General features: G+C 43.7%; 1 protein-coding gene across 3 annotated transcripts in view; it reads right to left on the bottom strand.

Annotated features, from left to right (window-relative positions):
* The window catches only part of Atg16l1 (autophagy related 16 like 1), a 44216-nt gene extending 23682 nt beyond the window's left edge, over positions 1–20534 (bottom strand). For all 3 annotated transcript variants that reach the window (XM_029477157.2, XM_021155811.3, XM_021155819.3), the window contains exons 1-5: positions 20246–20534; positions 16387–16480; positions 4333–4438; positions 3604–3677; positions 2722–2973 (exon numbers count right to left, since the gene is read on the bottom strand). In XM_029477157.2, coding sequence (XP_029333017.1) covers positions 2722–2973; positions 3604–3677; positions 4333–4438; positions 16387–16480; positions 20246–20360 — 641 coding nt within the window. In that variant the 5' untranslated portion in view covers positions 20361–20534. The remainder of the gene's footprint in view (positions 1–2721; positions 2974–3603; positions 3678–4332; positions 4439–16386; positions 16481–20245) is intronic.
* Between the last annotated feature and the right edge of the window lie 294 nt (positions 20535–20828).

Below are 20828 nucleotides of genomic sequence, written 5' to 3'. Positions count from 1 at the left end.
ACTTATCAAAACATTCTTATAGCTGAGAGGTGCCTGGATTTGGGGTGTAGCACTATCCTACCAGAAAGCTGCTGGAAGACTACCTGAGGCCTTCTTTATCCAGCCTAGATTCTACTCTGTATGGTAATAAAAACACGAAGGGGAGAGGCACAAGGCACCTCAGTGCTTCTCTGATAGTCTGGATGTCCTCTGAAAGTGTCTTTTACAGCAACCAGTGCTGGGCTATGGGGAAGATAATCTGCCATGGAGGCAGAACAGGAACAACCATCACCAGTCAGTGTGACTGCAACAACCCAGACCAACCAACAATACTAGAGCAAGAAAAAGAGAGTCCCAAGACAGGCTGGGCTAGAAGAAAGGGCACAGCAAAAGAGCACTTCTTTTTGTTTGTTTGTTTGTTTTGGTTTTTTTGTTTTTTTTTTTTATTTTGTTTTTTTTCAAGACCGGGTTTCTTGGTGTAGCCCTGGCTGTCCTGGAACTCACTCTGTAGACCAGGCTGGCCTTGAACTCAGAAATCTGCCTACCTCTGCCTTCCAAGTGCCATCACTGCCCGACAAGAGAGCACTTCTATATAACTCACTTTTCAGGGTCTATACCTGTAGTCACATGATGCTACGTCCAGATCCCCTGGGGTCCTCAGGACCCTAACTCTGTCCAAGAAAGTTAAGATACAAGCTAAACCATTTAATATAAATCCACATGCAACAGCAACAATGCAAAGGATGGCTCATTTGTCTTAGAAGTTTCAGGGGCTGAGAGTGTGGCAGTTGCCCATCATGTGTAAGGTTCAGTCCTTAGTTAAACAAGAAAACTTCGGAAAGGTAGAAAAGATACAAACAACAAACAAGCAAGAAAACAGAAAACAGCATCTATCTCATCAACCTCAAATAAAAGCAGAACACTTTATATTTCATATTTCTAGTTTTATAATCTCAAAACAATTAAAGCTATGAATTACTCTTCAAATACGTAATGTTGAGGTTGGTTGAGGTAGTCTACACCTTTAACCTCAGCACCTGGAAGTCAGAGTCAAGCCTGGCCTATAAATCTAGTTCCAGGACACTGAGAATGACACAGAAAGACTCTCTTAAATAATGAAATAAAATATCTGGGCCAGAGAGCTGGCATTTCTGGTGTGCAGGCATACATGCAGACAGTATATGCAACATAAAATACATAGGTAACTAAATATTTTTGAAAACTGAACCAACCAAACAAAAAACCCCTAAAACGCATAATCTTAAAGTCTTCCTAATATTCCTAATATTCCTAATATTCCTAATATGTGTGCCTAAGTCACAACTTAAATGTGAGGATCTAATTTTCTTCACTATCATGTGCCACCTTGACTAACCAACCATCCGTGAATGAGTTTTTCTACTTCCTTGAGTTGAAGTCCAACTCAACTAGTTAAAGCAGTCGTCCTCCTAACTTTTCCGTCATCTTTACAGGCCACAGCCACTGCTGCTTGTCATAGCTGGCACTTACAATGGCTGTACTAGAAGACTTTATTTTAAAAGAGCATTTCGAGCCTAGCGGACAGAGCTGATTGCTGTGTAAGTTTGATTCCTGACACCCACGTAAAGGGGAGAACTGATTTCAGTGTTCTCCAACTTCCACGCGCGCACTGTGGCACATGCTTTACCTTCCTTAGCTTGTGTGTACACACACAGGAACTCACCCACAGTGAGGAAATAAAAGAATACTCCTTAATTTGCTGTTTTCTGATGTTAAGAAATCTAACAGTTTTACTGTCACTTTTTGATTTTTCTGGCTGGAAAGTTCCCTAATATTCATATTTAGGATATATATAATATTCATATATAATGCTCTATAACCCTTTATAGAGTTATCAGCACTTACTTGCTTTCTAACGTGCCCCTAGGACGTAATCTTTCCACTAATGTGAGTATGTAACATGGCAGGGCAGGCATTCACCATTAGTCCTCAGAACTTATTCCTAACACCACTGTGGATGAATTAAGTTCTTGTCAGACTGAGCTATGGATGGAGATTTTCCAGATAGATGTATTTAAATGTGGTCTTGCTGCTTGCATGGAAATCTGTGATCATGATAGTCAGTGAGCACCTGTGTGTGCACACAGGAGTTTTAAGTTCCTGCATGCCCTGTCACACAGATACAAATTCCTAACATGCAGGGTGGGAGGCTTCCCCATTGAAACAAGTGTTAGATACTGGTCAGACAGGGGTTCTTTTCAAGAGCCTTGTTGCTGTTCTGGGTTTATGAAGTTTTTAATTAGCATTTAGTGGAAGAGTATTAACTGAATGGTTTTAAAATTCCTTTTTCAATGTAAGGCATTTAACTGACACCCCAGTGGCCCATCTTTTAATTCCTTGCATAAATCCTACCCAGACTTTGCCATATTAAAAACCATTAACAACGAATTTAGGAATCTCACTTTTAAATTCCTGAGGTTAAGCTACAGTCTTCTTACTAGCAGAATTGGAATTGTTGTCTAGGTCTGAATAGCTCCATGAAGTCAGGAGGTAGTAGGGGACACGGATCCTAACTGTATCTCCAATCAGCTACAGATGTTCTTGCAAATGTAAATTTCTCTGATTCCCACATTGCTACTTTGGCTAGTGTTTTCTGGCTCATGGCTCCTCTACCACTACTACCACCCTGACAGCTGCCAGGCAGGTTTTTCTTTTCAAAGAACCAGGCTCTGCTTGTCCACTAACTGCAGCTAGATGTCCCACCTGGAGTCCTTCTCATTCTCTGCATTGAGGCGATTGGCTTCTTGGGCCTTCTCAGCCATCCATCTGGTGACCAGTTCCTGGTTCTCTTCAGTAGTTTTCCTCAGTTTCTCTTCTAGGGCAGTAAAAGTAATCTGCAGGGCGTCATACTCATCCTTCAGGGTCTGGTTGGCTACCTCGAGGTCCTGCAGTTTGGTGCGCAGGTCCAGGCAGTTTGTCTCCAGGTCAGAGATGGTCTGTAAACACTCCGCAATCCTGAAAGTACAGTTTGAGAGGCGCTTTCCCTCATCAGAGCCCGGCAACCACAGGCAGAGCAGCGGGCAGAGCTTGAGCATGCGGCAGTGGGAATACTGGCCACCACACCTGGTCCATCTAGCTCCTTAGTGTGCAGAATAGGGCAATGGCAAACACCCAGGGTAAAGCGCCTACTGACCACAGACGGCTAATAACCATAGCTTTTTTGGGAAAACAGAACCTGAGGGAAGGGGAAGCTCCAGGCATTTCCAGGTGGCAAAGGGCCTTGGAAGGATCTCTCCACCGCTCTAAGGCACTAAATCTGAGTCTGCTTGTAAACAATCATTCTGCTGACAAATGTGTCTTCCAGCACCCAACAGGCATGTGCTTCATAGGGCCACTGTGGCCCTCCCCCTAGTAGAAGACACTGGTGACTGCACACAGTGGTCAAGGAGAACTGAGAATGCCATCACTTCCTCAGGCAGGTGTGGAGCACCTAGGAGCTCAAGGACATCACCCTTGCTCTTCTTAGAAAAGAGCGCCAGGCTGCAGGCACTGGAATACAATTCTTGCTGAGAGCAGGGTGGCTCCCACCTGCCACCTGCCCCCAGCCCCGCTCTCACTAGCACAGCACAGCAGATGTCTACTTACTTTGCTTCATTCATCTGTATCTCCTTGTCCTTCTGCTGCATTTGGTTGTTCAGGTCAATCACCAACTGAGCTAACTGGGAGAGAAGTAATACTCTTGTAAAGAGGAGGCTTTTCAATCTCAACCACATAATGGTTTACTATTTTTCTTAACTTTAAAGAAAGAAGAAGTGCCTGTGGGTTGGGTAAAGTTAACAAGGAAAAGGCATATGGTTGCAAAGCAGGCAGAAGGGCCTTTGAGGCTACATCTGCTGCCTCTTCCTGAGAACCTGGGTTGGCTTTGAGGTCTGTGCTTCCACGCTGTGGCTAACTCAGCTAGACACAGTAAGGCATTTTCTAATCTAAGACCAGACAGTCGAGTACAACACTCACCCTCACACTGATACCTGAGGGTTCACACTTAAAAGTGAATGTACCAGGAAGACTTATGGGGGATCACAGAGTAAATTTTTTCTCTTCAAGACGACTTTCCTACCATTTTTCTTATGCTGCTGTTAAGAGCAGTGGTCTGTCTGGTTTTGGCTCACCACCTGTTAACAGGCCTCATGTTGCTTGATGAGTTCCTCTGTTGTGTCCTATCCTGGGCTGCCTGCTGACCCATCTCCCACCCTATCCCCTGCCTTATAGAAAGTTTGTAATGCCAAATTAGACCAGATTACTATAAAGTTTCAGGTCAGTGATTGTTTCCCTGCCTCTTCTTAGAAGGCCCTGCAAAAAAAGGGCTTTCTGTACCTCCCCACGCTTCTTGTGCAGTTCAGTCAGCTCTTCCTGGTGTTTGATCCTCAACTGGGCCATTTCTTGTAGCTGACTATCATTCCACGCACCATCGTGTCCAGGACTAAATCACCATCAGCAAAGACAACATGCAAAAAAGGACAGTGAAACAGTCAGACTCCAGACCTTTCCGACTAGGCAATAAATCACCAGCTCCAGAATTTAATCCTGTACAATCTACCAAACCATTCTGGTATCTGAAACAGTGGCGGGCTGGAGAGATGGCTCAGTGGTTAAGAGCACTGACTGCTATTCCAAAGGTCCTAAGTTCAAATCCCAGCAACCACATGGTGGCTCACAACCATCTGTACAGCTACAGTGTACTCATATAAATAAATAAATAAATCTTTAAAAAGAAAAAAAGAAAAAAGAAACAGTGGCAAATCTTGAGCCTTTATGGGTAGAAAGCTGGAGACTGGTGATGGTAAACCAAACACAACCACAGCTGCCAGTCAACTAAGGAACAAAGGTGGGGCTTCTGAATAAAGTGTAGGTGAACAGCCAACACACCCACTCATTGTAAGTATTGCATCCCATCCCTGTGCCAGGTACTGCTGGTTCTGTTGAGAAAGGAAGGGAGCACAGAGCTCTGTTCTCAGGCATCTGACAATAAAAAGCAGACGGGCAAAATCAAGTAGTGTGTGAAACTACATGTTACAAAGAAACCACAAACAGGGTAGTAAAGTCTGGGTTTCACTGAGGTGACCAGAAAGAAACAAAGGGCAAGGCACGTACTCACCCCACCCAGCAAGGGGCTCTCTGAGGACAGGGGCTGCACACTACAGACCTGGGAGGGCACAGTGTCAGTGAAGGGGAACAAGAACCGAGACTTATAAAGTAACATTTGCTGAGCCTCCCACTCCCCTGGACTTTAGGGAGGCATTCACTTACTGATGAGGGGTTTTAGCAGTCTGGGATGGGGAGGGAGTGAAGGACAGGAGCAGAAACAGTGAGACCAATTAGCAGGACACTGGGTAACCCTACTACAGAAGGTAGCTCACATCGCAGTGGTACCACTGGAGACAGTTGAGAGTTTAGACTCATTCTGAAGTATGTAGAGGAATCAAAGATGACTCAGGGCTTGGGACCTGAGTGACCAGCAAACCTGTATGGCAAGACTTGGGGGAGGAAAATGTCTAGGTGAGGACAGAAGGATTCTGTTCTGGCCATCCACACTGAAAGCTCACAGGTAATGTCAGCACACAGATGTGCATGAAGCTGCAGGAGTACAGGACACCACAACAACAATTCTGTTTAGGGAACTTTGTCAGATATTCGATGCTTTCTCAGAAACAAGACTATAATGAAAACCAGTGAGAGGCTCTAAACTACAAAGGCAGAAGGGTGGATGGGTAGAGATAAAAGTTAATCAGTTAACAGCTGCTTGCAAAATCAACTATGTAGAAACGCAGACTTAGACCCCACAACAGACTTCCAGGGCCACTAACCCTGATCAGAGAAATATCTGGACTCAAACTCAAACAGATCCAGAAGTAACCATTTCTCCTCAAAGAATGCCTGCCAGTCCCAAAGATCTCTTCTCCAAAGCTTAAGGGAAAACAAACAAAAACCAACCACCGATAGCTCTGGTCAGGTGTGGTCACTTCACACTTTGACAAAGGCTACCTGCTCCCAGAAGCTGAGGGACTAGTGTCCCAGGATCTGGCTCTTTATTTTCCATTTATCTCAGAGATTCTGCAAAATTTTGGCTGACTACAACTGAAGAAAAGGTTCTTTGCAGGAGCTAGATACTCATTCATGGTGATTCTGATCTTAAAAAAGGGACAGAAGAAGGGAAGAAGGCTGGACAGTAATTAAAGCATCCACACTGACGGGGCTGCTCCTTGGGATTTAGGATACACTGCAAAATGAGAGGTGTTGCAAAGAGCAGCACAAGGAAGTGGGCGTGGCCATGCATGCCTGTAATTCCAACCCCAGGCAGGAGCTCTCTGAGTTCGAAGTCAGCCTTTTCTACAGAGTTCCAGGACAGCCAGGGCTATAGAGACCCTGCCTTAGAATAGCATAGTAATACCACATAACTCAAATACTTACTTATACTTGGATTCTTACCATACATCTAAGCATAATCACTTACCTCACCCTTTTAAGCAACTGGATACTTCCCTAATTGTAGCCCAAGAAGTAGAAACCAACAGACAAAAAAGTACACTACCCTGTATAAAGCCATCCTTAATGAATTTGAGTCATTAGAGAGTATCTCACCAAATCTTTCTCCGAATGCATAGCAGCACAGAATGTACAAAGCAGCTAATGTATTCTAGTCTATGGGCTAGCATTCAACACAAAGTCTCATGAAATGAAAGCTGTAAGAAAATCAAGTCATTCCTCACACATGGTTAGGAGGGGTTGAAAAGAGTAACAGGGAGGACTTCCTAAGATGGTGGACTGCAGACAAGAACAACAGGCTGTGGAGACTTGCAGATAGAAACAGCACCTAAAATTGCTAAGGACAAGGCAAGAAGGGACAGGCCATGCCCCTGCTTTGGGACCAGTGACTTCCTTCTACTCACAATGAAACAAAGGGACTGATACCTTCTGTGAGCACTCAACACATTTCCAAGCAAACAACCCTTTGTGCTGGTCTCTGGTTTGGCTTCTGTCCCCACTAAGTGGATTTATTAACTCTCACCTCTGCATCCCCAATGCCTAGCCATACTACAGTCAAATCTAGAGTGAAATCTAGCCAAAGTTCAGGAATGAAAAGAAAGGTGGCGGTAAAATAAATGTAAACCACTAGACAGAATCAGGAGTTTGAGGTAAAGACTCAAAAGCATGAGTGGCTATGGGAGGGAAAGAGTATCCAGGGAAGAGGAACCCCAGACAACTTGTGGAAAGGATAGCAGTAATGGAAACAAGGCAGTCAGGAGGACTGGCTCATTAAGGGTATTTGTGGGAAAAGACAGACTTCTAGTAAAACAACCACTTGAGTAAAATCCAAATAATAACTCCCCCCACCCCTAGCAAATCGATTTGTTGATGATACAGGAATACAGTCACTGTGTGGATTGCTTTCAACTGGACACAAGCTGGGGTCATTTGAGAAGAGGAAACCTCAAATGAAAAAGGGCCTCTGTAGGCAAATATATGGGGCATTTTGATTAATGATTTAGGGCCTTGCTCAGCATGAGTGGTGACAACGCTAGGCAGGTAGTCCTGGGGTGTATGAGAAAACAAGCCAAGTGAGCCACAGGGGAGCAGGGTTCCTCAATGGCCTCTGCAGGTTTCTGTCCTGTCTGAGTACCTATGTTGGTTTCCCTCAATGATCAACTGTAACCAGGACATATAAGCCAAATTAAGCCTTTCTGCCACTAGTTGCTTTTGATTATAATCTTTATGACAGAAACAGAAACCTAATTAGGACAGTCAACAAGAGCTTCCTAGACAGTCCAGGATGTTGTTACACTTGGGAGGCAGAAGCATGCAGACCTCCAAGTTTGAGACTAGTATGGTCTACAGAGAGATCCAGGACAGCCAGGGCCACACAGAGAAACCCTGTCTCAAAAGAACCCAAAGAGCTTACTCAGACAGAAATATAATTGTCTAGCTGACCGAATTTAGAGAAGAAGGTAAAGCTGCATTTCCTGTAATGAAGATTAAGAAGATCACTGTTAAATAATATCTTAAGGGCGACTCTTCAGGCCACACAGGCAGGATCTCCTGAACTGTGATTAAATAAAAGGCAGAACATTAAGCTGGGCAGAGCCATCTCTTCTCTAGGATTTTTCTTACCCTGTCACCTCCCAGATTACCTTGCCAGATGGCCAAAAAGCTATGTGGAAGATGCATTTGTAGGTAGAAATAAATGGCAGGGCACATGTCTCATTTCTGGTTTTGTTTTTAAGCCAAGGTTAGCTACTTAGTTTTTAATAATTACTAGGTATCGGCATGCAAAAAGAGTATAGATTTTTGATTAAGAATGGGCACTGCTGCTGAGACTGCTTTAGTTAGGGAAGCAGAAACCGGCCTGAGTAGGGCCACAGGCCTCATCCGGCCGGACCAGCACCGGGGTAGCTAGAGCGCAGGGTCGGCTGACACCCACCAGCTACCCACGACCCCCGCCACAGGATCTTGAGACTGCTGGTGAGTGGAACACAGCTTCTGCTCCAGTCCAATCACGCGGGATCTGAGACTGCTTGGGTTGGGGAGGCAGAAATCCGGCCTACGTAGGGCCACAAGCCTCTTCCAGTCAGAAAAGCACCCGGGTAGCTAGGGCGCAGGGTCGGCTGACACTCACCAGCTACCCACAACACCCGCCACAGGATCTTAAGACTTCTGGTGAGTGGAACACAGCTTCTGCTCCAATCCAATTGCGCGCGGGACCTGAGACTGCATTAGTTAGGGAAGCAGAAACTGGCCTGAGTAGGGCCACAGGCCTCATCCGGCCGGACCAGCACCAGGGTAGCTAGAGCCCAGGGACGGCTGACACCCGCCAGCTACCCACGACCCCCGCCACAGGATCTTGAGTGGAACAGAGCTTCTGCTCCAGTCCAATCACGCGGGACCTGAGACTGCTTTGGTTGGGGAGGCAGAAATCCGGCCTACGTAGGGCCACAAGCCTCTTCCGATCAGAAAAGCACCGGGGTAGCTAGGGCGCAGGGTTGGCTGATACTCGCCAGCTACCCACAACACCCGCCACAGGATCTTAAGACTTCTGGTGAGTGGAACACAGCTTCTGCTCCAATCCAATTGCGCGAGGGACCTGAGACTGCATTAGTTAGGGAAGCAGAAAACCGGCCTGAGTAGGACGACAGGCCTCTTCCGGCGTACTGCCAGCTACCCATGACCCCCGCCACAGGATTTTGAGACTGCTGGTGAGTGGAACACAGCTTCTGCTCCAATCTTTAAACAGTGACAACGACAACAACTAACCCCAGAGATTACCAGATGGCGAAAGGTAAACGTAATAATCATACTAACAGAAACCAAGACCACTCACCATCATCAGAACCCAGCACTCCCACTTCGCCCAGTCCAGGGCACCCCAACACACCGGAAAAGCTAGACACGGATCTAAAAGCATATCTCCTGATGATGGTAGAGGACTTCAAGAAGGACTTTAATAACACACTTAAAGAAATACAAAGGAACACTGGTAAACAGGTAGAAGACAGTAAAGAGGAAGCACAAAAATCCCTTAAAGAATTCCAGGAGAACACTGCTAAAGAGTTACAAATCCTTAAAGAAAAACAGGATAACATAATCAAACAGGTAGAAGTCCTTAATGAAAAACAGGAAAACACATCCAAACAGATGATGGAAATGAACAAAACCATACTAGACCTAAAAAGGGAAGTAGACACAATAAAGAAAACCCAAAATGAGGCAACACTGGAGATAGAAACCCTAGGAAAGAAATCTGGAACCATAGATACCAGCATCAGCAACAGAATACAAGAGATGGAAGAGAGAATCTCAGGTGCAGAAGATTCCATAGAGAACATCGACACAACAATCAAGGAAAATGTAAAATGCAAAAAGATCCTAACTCAAAACATCCAAGAAATACAGGACACAATGAGAAGACCAAACCTACGGATAATAGGAGTGGATGAGAATGAAGATTTTCAACTCAAAGGACCAGCAAACATCTTCAACAAAATTATAGAAGAAAACTTCCCAAATCTAAAGAAAGAGATGCCCATGAACATACAAGAAGCCTACAGAACTCCAAATAGACTGGACCAGAAAAGAAATACCTCCCGACACATAATAATCAGAACAACAAATGCTCTAAATAAAGATAGAATACTAAAAGCAGTAAGAGAAAAAGGCCAAGTAACATATAAAGGCAAGCCTATCAGAATTACACCAGATTTTTCACCAGAGACTATGAAAGCCAGAAGATCCTGGACGGATGTTATACAGACACTAAAGGAACACAAATTCCAGCCCAGGCTACTATACCCAGCCAAACTCTCAATTAACATAGATGGAGAAACCAAAGTATTCCATGACAAAACCAAATTCACACATTATCTCTCCACGAATCCAGCCCTTCAAAGGATAATAACAGAAAAAAACCAATACAAGGACAGGAACCACGCCCTAGAAACAACAAGAAGGTAATCCCTCAACAAACCTAAAAGAAGACAGCCACAAGAACAGAATGCCAACTTTAACAACAAAAATAACAGGAAACAACAATTACTTTTCCTTAATATCTCTTAATATCAATGGACTCAACTCCCCGATAAAAAGACAGACTAACAAACTGGCTACACAAACAAGACCCAACATTTTGCTGCTTACAGGAAACTCATCTCAGAGAAAAAGATAGACACTACCTCAGAATGAAAGGCTGGAAAACAATTTTCCAAGCAAATGGTATGAAGAAACAAGCTGGAGTAGCCATTCTAATATCTGATAAGATTGACTTCCAACCCAAAGTCATTAAAAAAGACAGGGAGGGACACTTCATACTCATCAAAGGTAAAATCCTCCAAGAGGAACTAACAATCCTGAATATCTATGCTCCAAATACAAAGGCAGCCACATTCATTAAAGAAACTTTAGTAAATCTCAAAGCACACATTGCACCTCATACAATAATAGTGGGAGACTTCAACACACCACTTTCTCCAATGGACAGATCATGGAAACAGAAACTAAACAGGGACACAGAGAAACTAAGAGAAATTATGAATCAAATGGATCTGGCAGATATCTACAGAACATTCTATCCTAAAACAAAAGGATATATCTTCTTCTCAGCACCTCATGGTACCTTCTCCAAAATTGACCACATAATTGGTCACAAAACAGGCCTCAACAGATACAAAAATATTGAAATTGTCCCATGCATCCTATCAGATCACCATGGACTAAGGCTGATCTTCAATAACAAAATAAATAATAGAAAGCCAACCTTCACGTGGAAACTGAACAACACTCTTCTCAATGATACCTTGGTCAAGGAAGGAATAAAGAAAGAAATTAAGGACTTTTTAGAGTTCAATGAAAATGAAGCCACAACATACCCAAACTTATGGGACGCAATGAAAGCATTTCTAAGAGGAAAACTCATAGCTCTGAGTGCCTCCAAAAGGAAACTAGAGAGAGCACACATTAGCAGCTTGACAACATACCTAAAAGCACTAGAACAAAAGGAATCAAATTCACCCAAGAGGAGTAGACGGCAGGAAATAATCAAACTCAGGGGCGAAATCAACCAAGTGGAAACAAGAAGAACTATTCAAAGAATCAACCAATCAAGGAGCTGGTTCTTTGAGAAAATCAACAAGATAGATAAACCCTTAGCCAGACTCACTAGAGGGCACAGGGAAAGCATCCTAATTAACAAAATCAGAAATGAAAAAGGAGACATAACAACAGATCCTGAAGACATCCAAAACACCATCAGATCCTTCTACCAAAGGCTATACTCAACAAAACTGGAGAACCTGGATGAAATGGAGAAGTTCCTAGACAGATACCAGGTACCAAAGTTGAATCAAGATCAGGTTAATGATCTAAACAGCCCTATATCCCCCAAAGAAATAGAAGCAGTCATTAATAGTCTCCCAACCAAAAAAAGCCCAGGACCAGATGGGTTTAGTGCAGAGTTCTATCAGACCTTCAAAGAAGATCTAATCCCAGTTCTTCACAAACTATTCCACAAAATAGAAACAGAAGGTACTCTACCCAACTCATTCTATGAAGCCACAATTACTCTGATACCTAAACCACAAAAAGACCCAACAAAGATAGAAAACTTCAGACCAATATCCCTTATGAATATTGATGCAAAAATCCTCAATAAAGTTCTTGCTAACCGAATCCAAGAACACATCAAAACAATCATCCATCCTGACCAAATAGGTTTCATCCCAGGGATGCAGGGATGGTTCAATATAAGGAAATCCATCAACGTAATCCAGTATATAAACAAACTCAAAGACAAAAACCACATGGTCATCTCGTTAGATGCGGAAAAAGCATTTGACAAGATCCAACACCCATTCATGATAAAAGTCTTGGAAAGATCAGGAATTCAAGGCCCATACCTAAACATGATAAAAGCAATCTACAGCAAACCAGTAGCCAACATCAAAGTAAATGGTGAGAAGCTTGAAGCAATCCCTCTAAAATCAGGGACTAGACAAGGCTGTCCACTTTCTCCATACCTATTCAACATTGTACTTGAAGTCCTAGCCAGAGCAATTCGACAACAAAAGGAGATCAAAGGGATACAAATTGGAAAAGATGAAGTCAAAATATCACATTTTGCAGATGATATGATAGTATATATAAGTGACCCTAAAAATTCCACCAGAGAACTCCTAAGCCTGATAAACAGCTTCGGTGAAGTAGCTGGATATAAAATTAACTCAAACAAATCAATGGCCTTTCTCTACACAAAGAATAAACAGGCTGAGAAAGAAATTAGGGAAACAACACCCTTCTCAATAGTCACAAATAATATAAAATATCTTGGCGTGACTCTAACTAAGGAAGTGAAAGATCTGTATAATAAAAACTTCAAGTCTCTGAAGAAAGAAATTATAGAAGATCTCAGAAGATGGAAAGATCTCCCATGCTCATGGATTGGCAGGATCAACATTGTAAAAATGGCTATCTTGCCAAAAGCAATCTACAGATTCAATGCAATCCCCATCAAAATTCCAAATCAATTCTTCAACGAATTAGAAAGTGCAATCTGCAAATTCGTCTGGAATAACAAAAAACCTAGGATAGCAAAAACTCTTCTCAAGGATAAAATAACCTCTGGTGGAATCACCATGCCGGACCTAAAGCTCTACTACAGAGCAATTGTGATAAAAACTGCATGGTACTGGTATAGTGACAGACAAATAGACCAGTGGAATAGAATTGAAGACCCAGAAATGAACCCACACACCTACGGTCACTTGATCTTCGACGAGGGAGCTAAAAACATCCAGTGGAAGAAAGACAGCATTTTCAACAAATGGTGCTGGTACAACTGGTTGTTAACATGTAGAAGAATGCGAATCGATCCATTCCTATCTCCTTGTGCTAAGGTCAAGTCTAAGTGGATCAAGGAACTTCACATAAAACCAGAGACTCTGAAACTTATAGAGGAGAAAGTGGGGAAAAGCCTTGAAGATATGGGCACAGGGGAAAAATTCTTGAATAGAACAGTAATGGCTTGTGCTGTAAGATCGAGAATTGACAAGTGGGACCTCATGAAACTGCAAAGCTTCTGCAAGGCTAAAGACACCATCAATAAGACAAAAAAACCACCAACAGATTGGGAAAGGATCTTCACCTATCCTAAATCAGATAAGGGACTAATATCCAATATATATAAAGAACTCAAGAAGGTGGACTCCAGAAAGTCAAATAACCCCATTAAAAAATGGGGCTCAGAACTGAACAAAGAATTCTCACCTGAGGAATACCGAATGGCAGAGAAGCACCTGAAAAAATGTTCAACATCCTTAATCATCAGGGAAATGCAAATCAAAACAACCCTGAGATTCCACCTCACACCAGTCAGAATGGCTAAGATCAAAAACTCAGGTGACAGCAGATGCTGGCGAGGATGTGGAGAAAGAGGAACACTCCTCCATTGTTGGTGGGATTGCAAGCTTGTACAACCACTCTGGAAATCAGTCTGGCGGTTCCTCAGAAAATTGGACATAGTACTACCGGAGGATCCAGCAATACCTCTCCTGGGCATATATCCAGAAGATGTCCCAACCGGTAAAAAGGACACATGCTCCACTATGTTCATAGCAGCCCTATTTATAATAGCCAGAAGCTGGAAAGAACCCAGATGTCCCTCAACAGAGGAATGGATACAGAAATTATGGTACATTTACACAATGGAGTACTACTCAGCTATTAAAAAGAATGAATTTATGAAATTCCTAGCCAAATGGATGGACCTGGAGGGCATCATCTTGAGTGAAGTAACACAATCACAAAAGAACTCACACAATATGTATTCACTGATAAGTGGATATTAGCCCAAAACTTAGGATACCCAAGATATAAGATACAATTTGCTAAACGCATGAAACTCAAGAAGAATGAAGACCAAAGTGTGGACACTGTGCCCCTTCTTAGAATTGGGAACAAAACACCCAGGGAAGGAGTTACAGAGACAAAGTTCGTAGCTGTGATGAAAGGATGGACCACTTAGAGACTGCCGTATCCAGGGATCCATCCCATAATCAGCTTCTAAACGCTGACACCATTGCATACACTAGCAAGATTTTGCTGAAAGGACCCAAATATAGCTGTCTCTTGTGAGACGATGCCAGGGCCTAGCAAACACAGGAGTGGATGTTCACAGTCAGCTATTGGACGTATCACAGGGCTCCCAATGGAGAAGCTAGAGAAAGTACCCAAGGAGCTAAAGGGATCTGCAACCCTATTGTTGGAACAACATGATGTACTAACCAGAACCCCGGAGCTCTTGTCTCTAGCTGCATATGTATCGAAAGATGGCCTAGTCGGCCATCAATGGAAAGAGAGGCCCATTGGACTTGCAAACTTTATATGCCCCAATATAGGGGAATGCCAGGGCCAAAAGAATGGGAATGGGTGGGTAGGGAAGTGGGGGGCGCTATGGGGGACTTTTGGGATAGCATTGGAAATGTAATTGAGGAAAATATGTAATAAAAATATTAAAAATTAAAAAAAAAAAAAGAATTGAACATCATGTATGAATGTACAGTTAGGGTTTTCAGTAGTTCTAAGAGTAAGTGAAACTTGATTTTATATATTAAAACTTGTTAATTTTTAGGAATTAAAAAAAAAAAAAAAAAAAAAAAAGAATGGGCACTGCTCCTACACAAGCCACCAACTATGCAAAGATCACAACAGCATGGAGAAGACAGGAAGACCGTGAACTCTATTTGCACTGGAGCATGGCTTTCCAGTAAGGCCCAGTTATGAAATCAAACATTCACAGTATTTATTAGGACTTACCTTTCCCATTAATGCATACTGCTACTTTCCCAATCTAGCTCTTGAAAGAAAAAAGCCTGTTGCAATCTGCTAAGTTAATTTCACAAGCTAAAGCTGAAAAACACCAGGCTAAAAGGATCAAACAGACCAGTACTATAATAATTATACTAAAAGCAATCTATTTATTTGTCAGTTAATCCTGTTTTTTTTTTTTTTTTTTTTTTTTGGTTTTTCGAGACAGGGTTTCTCTGTGTAGCCCTGGCTGTCCTGGCACTCACTTTGTAGACCAGGCTGGCCTCGAACTCAGAAATCCGCCTGCCTCTGCCTCCCGAGTGCTGGGATTAAAGGCGTGCACCACCTCGCCTGGCAGTTAATCCTGTTTTAACAAGGCTCTGGAAGACTACTCAGGAACCCAACTGTTTCTGATTATTCAACTTTTTTCTTAAGACAGGGTCACACTATGTTGCCTTAGCTAGCCTGGAACCTGCTATGTAGATCACTAGCTTCAGATCTGCCTATCTCTGTCTCCCAAGTGTTGGAAGGTGTGCAACACCAGACATAGCTCCTTGCTTTTTTGTTTTGTTGTTTTTTGTTTTTGAGACAGGGTTTCTCTATGTAGCCCTGGCTGTCCTGGAACTCACTTTGTAGACCAGGCTGGCTTTGAACTCAGAAATCCATCTGCCTCTGCCTCCCAAGTGCTGGGATTAAAGGCGTGCGCCACCACCCCCGGCAGCCCCTGCTTTTGATTACTCAAAAAATAGATCCCAACCGGGTGTTGAGAGGGAGGGAGAGAGGGAGAGTGTTCTGCACAACCATTTTAGTTACATGATTTTAAGAGTTGTGATTTGAAGGGAATTGAGTCCAACTGGGCTAGAAAACAGTATCTGTTTGCTTTAAGGTGGTGACTGTGCAGGGCATGCTGGTGAGCGCCTATAATCACAGCACTGCAAGAGCTGAAGAAGGAGCACTGCAAGTTCAAGACTAGCCTGGGCCACAGTGTGGGACTCTGCCTAAATAAATGAATATGCACGTGCAAGAGAGAACATAAAGACAAGTTTCAAATAAAATGTACAACATAGATTTGTTTCAGAATACCTTATTTCATGCCTATTTGGCAAGTCATGCTTTTCTGCTTGTAGTTTCTGGGTCAATACTGAATGAAGATCTGACTTTTCCAGCAACTTGGTATCTGTATATATAAAAAGAAAAAAAAAAAGCTATTATTGTACCATGCACATATCTTATAAAGCTTGGGACCAAAGAAATACAAGATGTCCTGATCACGTGTCATCATTAGGTGTCAAACTATGTTTGTGGTGGCCTCATTGCATGCAGCAGTCTAGGAACTTAACTGCTCAGATGCTTCTGGCCCGAGCATGTGAAGTCCAACAACACGATCCCATGGACGCGCACCTGGAAGAAGGACCCCTATAGAGAAAACTAAAATGGCTTCCTGCCTTATTATTTTCCACCTTTGGAGTAGGAACAAAATACCATGCACCACAGCACAATGAAATGCTGGTATAAAACTTGATGAATTTAACTACTTTTTAGATCAGGGCACTGGGAAAAGCAGACAGTCTAATGGACGGGAAAGAAACATTGGAGCAAACACAGGAAAAAGGGTGAAATATTTAGTCTTTATTAATTTATCATCATCATCATCATTATTATTTTGAGACAGGGTTTCCCTGTGTAGTCCAGTCTGTCCTGTAACTTGCTTTGTACACCACAAGGCTGTCCTCAAACTCAGAGATCCGCCAGCCTCTGCCTCTCGAGTGCTTGGATTAAAGGTATAAATATGAAATATTTAGACTTCTCATTAGCAATGATGAAATAAGAGACTGTAAAAGCAGGCAGTCACGTGAAAAAGCTGAATTATAAAGATGCCAAAGACCATTATGAGGCTTCTTGCTCAGGAAATTGGATGGAGGTTTATGTCCAAACTCTATAGGAAAGACTTTGTGGCAATAAAATAGTTCTTTCTGTCCATATGAGATGGTAAACAGTGTAGAAATTCAAAAGAACAGACAGGGCTTGAAAGATGTAGTCAGATTCAAAAGGCCCAGTCCAATAAGGTCTGACTGAGGGGCTCTGAAGGGGTAGAAAGGGGGGAGATCCCGCCACAGAAGGCTACAGCCTATAGTCCTATATCAAAAAGCAAATTATCAATAGGAAACATGACAGTAGAGCCATGTAAAATACACAACTGAGACGAGACAGTGAGGCTTAAGGTTCTCTTTCCCAGCATCTAGTTCTTCCTGGTCATTTGATGAGATTACTATGGGGAGATGTGAAACAAGTGTAGTTCAGTGGAGAGCACCAGTCTAGCATGCTCTGGGCTCCAGGGCACAGTATCGCCTAAACCAACACAAAAACAAACTTCAGTTGGTAAAAGAACCTTTCTTATGCTTGAAGGAGAAATGAGAGTCACAGGATAGCCGGAGTTGGGGCAATGCCTTTAATGTCAGCATGCTGTAGGCTTAGAGAGAACCTGAGATGGAGGCCAGTCTGGGTGACAAACACTAAAGCAGCACATTCTGAGTTCCAGTGTCACCAAGCAGAACGAGAGACGGAGCACAGGAACCCTGCAGAGCTCTGAGGGTTACAAAGCTGCAGGACAACCAAAGCTGGGCAGGCTGACAGTCCTACTTCTCCTTAAGATGCAAGCGCAGGAAAAAGTTTCCCCGCATTTGATGGACTTGAGGAGGAAGTGGTTCCTTGGAGAGCACTGACAAAAAGAGGGTGTCATTCAGTGTCACCGCAGATGGACATCCTGTGAGAAGGGAGGGTGGGGCTTTTAAAGGACACCAGGCATTTAAGTGGGCTCCTTCATAAAGGTTTTCTCCTCCAAAGAAGGATCATCAATAAGGGAGCCCACACTTATCCAAGGCCTCTTGTTGTGTTTCTGTTCAGGCTCCGACAGAACGACACAAGGAACGCAAGGGAGATGGTCAGAAATGACCAACTTGAGAAGGCTAGAATGAACTAGGTCATAGTCAAACTAGAAAAGATATGACCAATGCCCTGGCCTATGAAGAAAGATATAAAGAAGCAAAGGTTGTCTGCCCAACCTGCTCCGTTGGCCTCCCATGCTGTGTTCTCTTCTCCTGACTCCTCAAACAGCTTTTCTGTGACTGAGGATCAGCCAGACCTTACGTTCTATCCAGCACCTTCCCTAAACTGGCAAATACTAGTAACAACCTAAAATAGCGTGAACAGTAGGACTAGTTTCCTAAATTACAGCTTTGTGGTCTATCTAGTGCCTTCACTAGCCTAGCAAGTGCAGAGATCCCACCCTCCAAAGTCTATAAACACCGAAAACTTCTTTCTTCTGTGGTTGTTGATGGACGTCCCAGATTCCTCTGCTCTAAGTAGATAGTATTATTTAAGGACCTGATCACCTGAAATTCATCTCAGCTCATCCCTCATTAACTTGGAAAGAATCTTCATTATTTAAAATATTTCCCATCTCTGACTGTTCTGATGGTTTGACACTCTCCTACCAATAGGTTATCCAGTTTTGAAATTAAAAAAAAAAAGTCAAAACAAAATGAAAATGACTCAAGTTGTCTCCAAGATTATTATAGATGTTGTTTAATGCCCTTATATACATTCTATTTTTATGAAGCAGGCAGGGCATATCTTCACTCCCATTTTAAAGATGCACCAAACTAGAAAAGTCTGTAAGGACCTAGTGAGGTCTCTGACCCAATCTGTCAGATTGTAACTACATTATCTTTTAAAGAGAAACAAGAACGGAACCCATAAAACGTGTAAGCAGATTCCTGGGCTACAATAATAGCCATTGCTCTCCCAGAGTACAAGGAAGCAACACACCAGAGACAGCGTCCTTTCCTGCTCTCCTTTTAAAGGGCTAAGTGCAGAGAAAGAGCCATTCCTCAGGAGAGCCAACAAAGGCAAATGCACAAGTGTCTTAAAACTAATGTCAAACCTCAGCCCCAACATTCATCCATACTGCAACTTCATCATCGTTGGCCTTGGTGCTTCATAAAAATTTAACATGAAACAATACACGCCAATTACTTAAAATGCTCAAACGCGTGTGCAAATTGAACCACTTAGGGAGCATAAAAAAAGGTATGGAACTATTTATCTGCTGTCATTTATACTGACTTAATTAGTCTGGGGTGTTTTTGATTTTCAAGTACATCCCCAGATGATTCTAACCTGTAAATAACTACTGATTTATCCCCATCAGAATGCAAATAGCAGTATTACGATTTCAAATCCCACTACCCGCAAAAACTTAGGAAGACTATGCCCAGGCTATCTCAGGAAGCAGATGGGACCTCAGGATCGAGGAGTGTCAACTTCTTCGTTCAAATGCCAAACAGATTGGCTAAATTGGGAACACGAGGCACGAAAATGCTCGTTGAGAACCCGCCTTAAGAATACAAAAGATACTTTCGATCCTTAAAATTCGCAAAGAGCGGCGAAGAGACCACTTTTTTTCCTCACCTAAGGCTTTCAATAATAGCAAATGACCCAATGGACAAATCCTAAAACTCAAATGTGTACCAACAATATGGAGAGGCCTGAGAAGTCAAAAACCACTAGTTCCACAGCATTTCGAAGAGAACGTCCATCTCTCGAGTTAATGCTTAAAGTCAATCTCTGTCTTGAACTCGATTCCTTAAACACGATGTTTTTGGAGCCTGACTACCTAAGTGCATCGGCGCCGACTGGGTTATCGAGATTTACAACTGCAAACGATGTCTGTGGAAAGAACCTGGAAAAGGGGAACCCTCCATGATCGCGCCTAAGGTTTAAGCCAAAGAAGGAAGACAGGCAACGAAAGGGCTCGGGGCGTGCGGGACGCCAGGTCCCCGCCGAGGCCGCCATGGGCGCGGGCGGAGCCGGGGTTCTGCCTGGGGTTCTCGCTGCCACGGCGCGTTCCACTCCCCGCCCCGGGCCGGCGCGTGGCGCTCACACTGCAGAATGATCTCCTCGAACGCCTGCCTCTGCAGTCGGTCCCGGCGCCTCAGTTCCTCCGCGATGTGACGCTTCCAGCGGGGAAAGTCTGCGGCGCGCAGGCCCGACGACATGCCGAACGCTGCCCCGGCGCCTCAGGGCGGCCGATCCGCGCCGACAATGGGGGGCTGCAGGCTGCAGCGTGCTGCCAGCCGCGAGCGAACAGAAGCCGGCCGCCGGAACCTCACCTTCCCACACAGGGCACCCCCGAGGCGATCCGGGAAGATTTTCCGGTCTCTGCCGGAAATTATTCTGGAGAAGGCCGGAAGACCCGCCTCGTGGCCGGACGTCCTAGGCCGCGCGCAAGCTCCCGGCCGAGACGTCGTGGGACGCTCTCAAATGACGCAACCTTGAAGCCGGAAGCGTCGGTAATGAGAGGCAGCCGCTGGGAGGCACCCTGGCTTCGCGGAAGAAGACAGGAAATGGGGTGGTTTTGTCCGGGGGTGTCTGTTTCCTTGCTTTCTATTACATTGTGTGTGCATCTTCTTCTTCTTCTTCTTCTTCTTCTTCTTCTTCTTCTTCTTCTTCTTCTTCTTCTTCTT

The sequence above is a fragment of the Mus caroli genome, unplaced genomic scaffold (genome assembly GCF_978045245.1).
Source record: "Mus caroli unplaced genomic scaffold, Mus_caroli_1 scaffold_1, whole genome shotgun sequence".
In the NCBI taxonomy this organism is placed as follows: Eukaryota; Metazoa; Chordata; class Mammalia; order Rodentia; family Muridae; genus Mus; species Mus caroli.
This window is presented reverse-complemented; position numbering and strand designations above follow the sequence as displayed.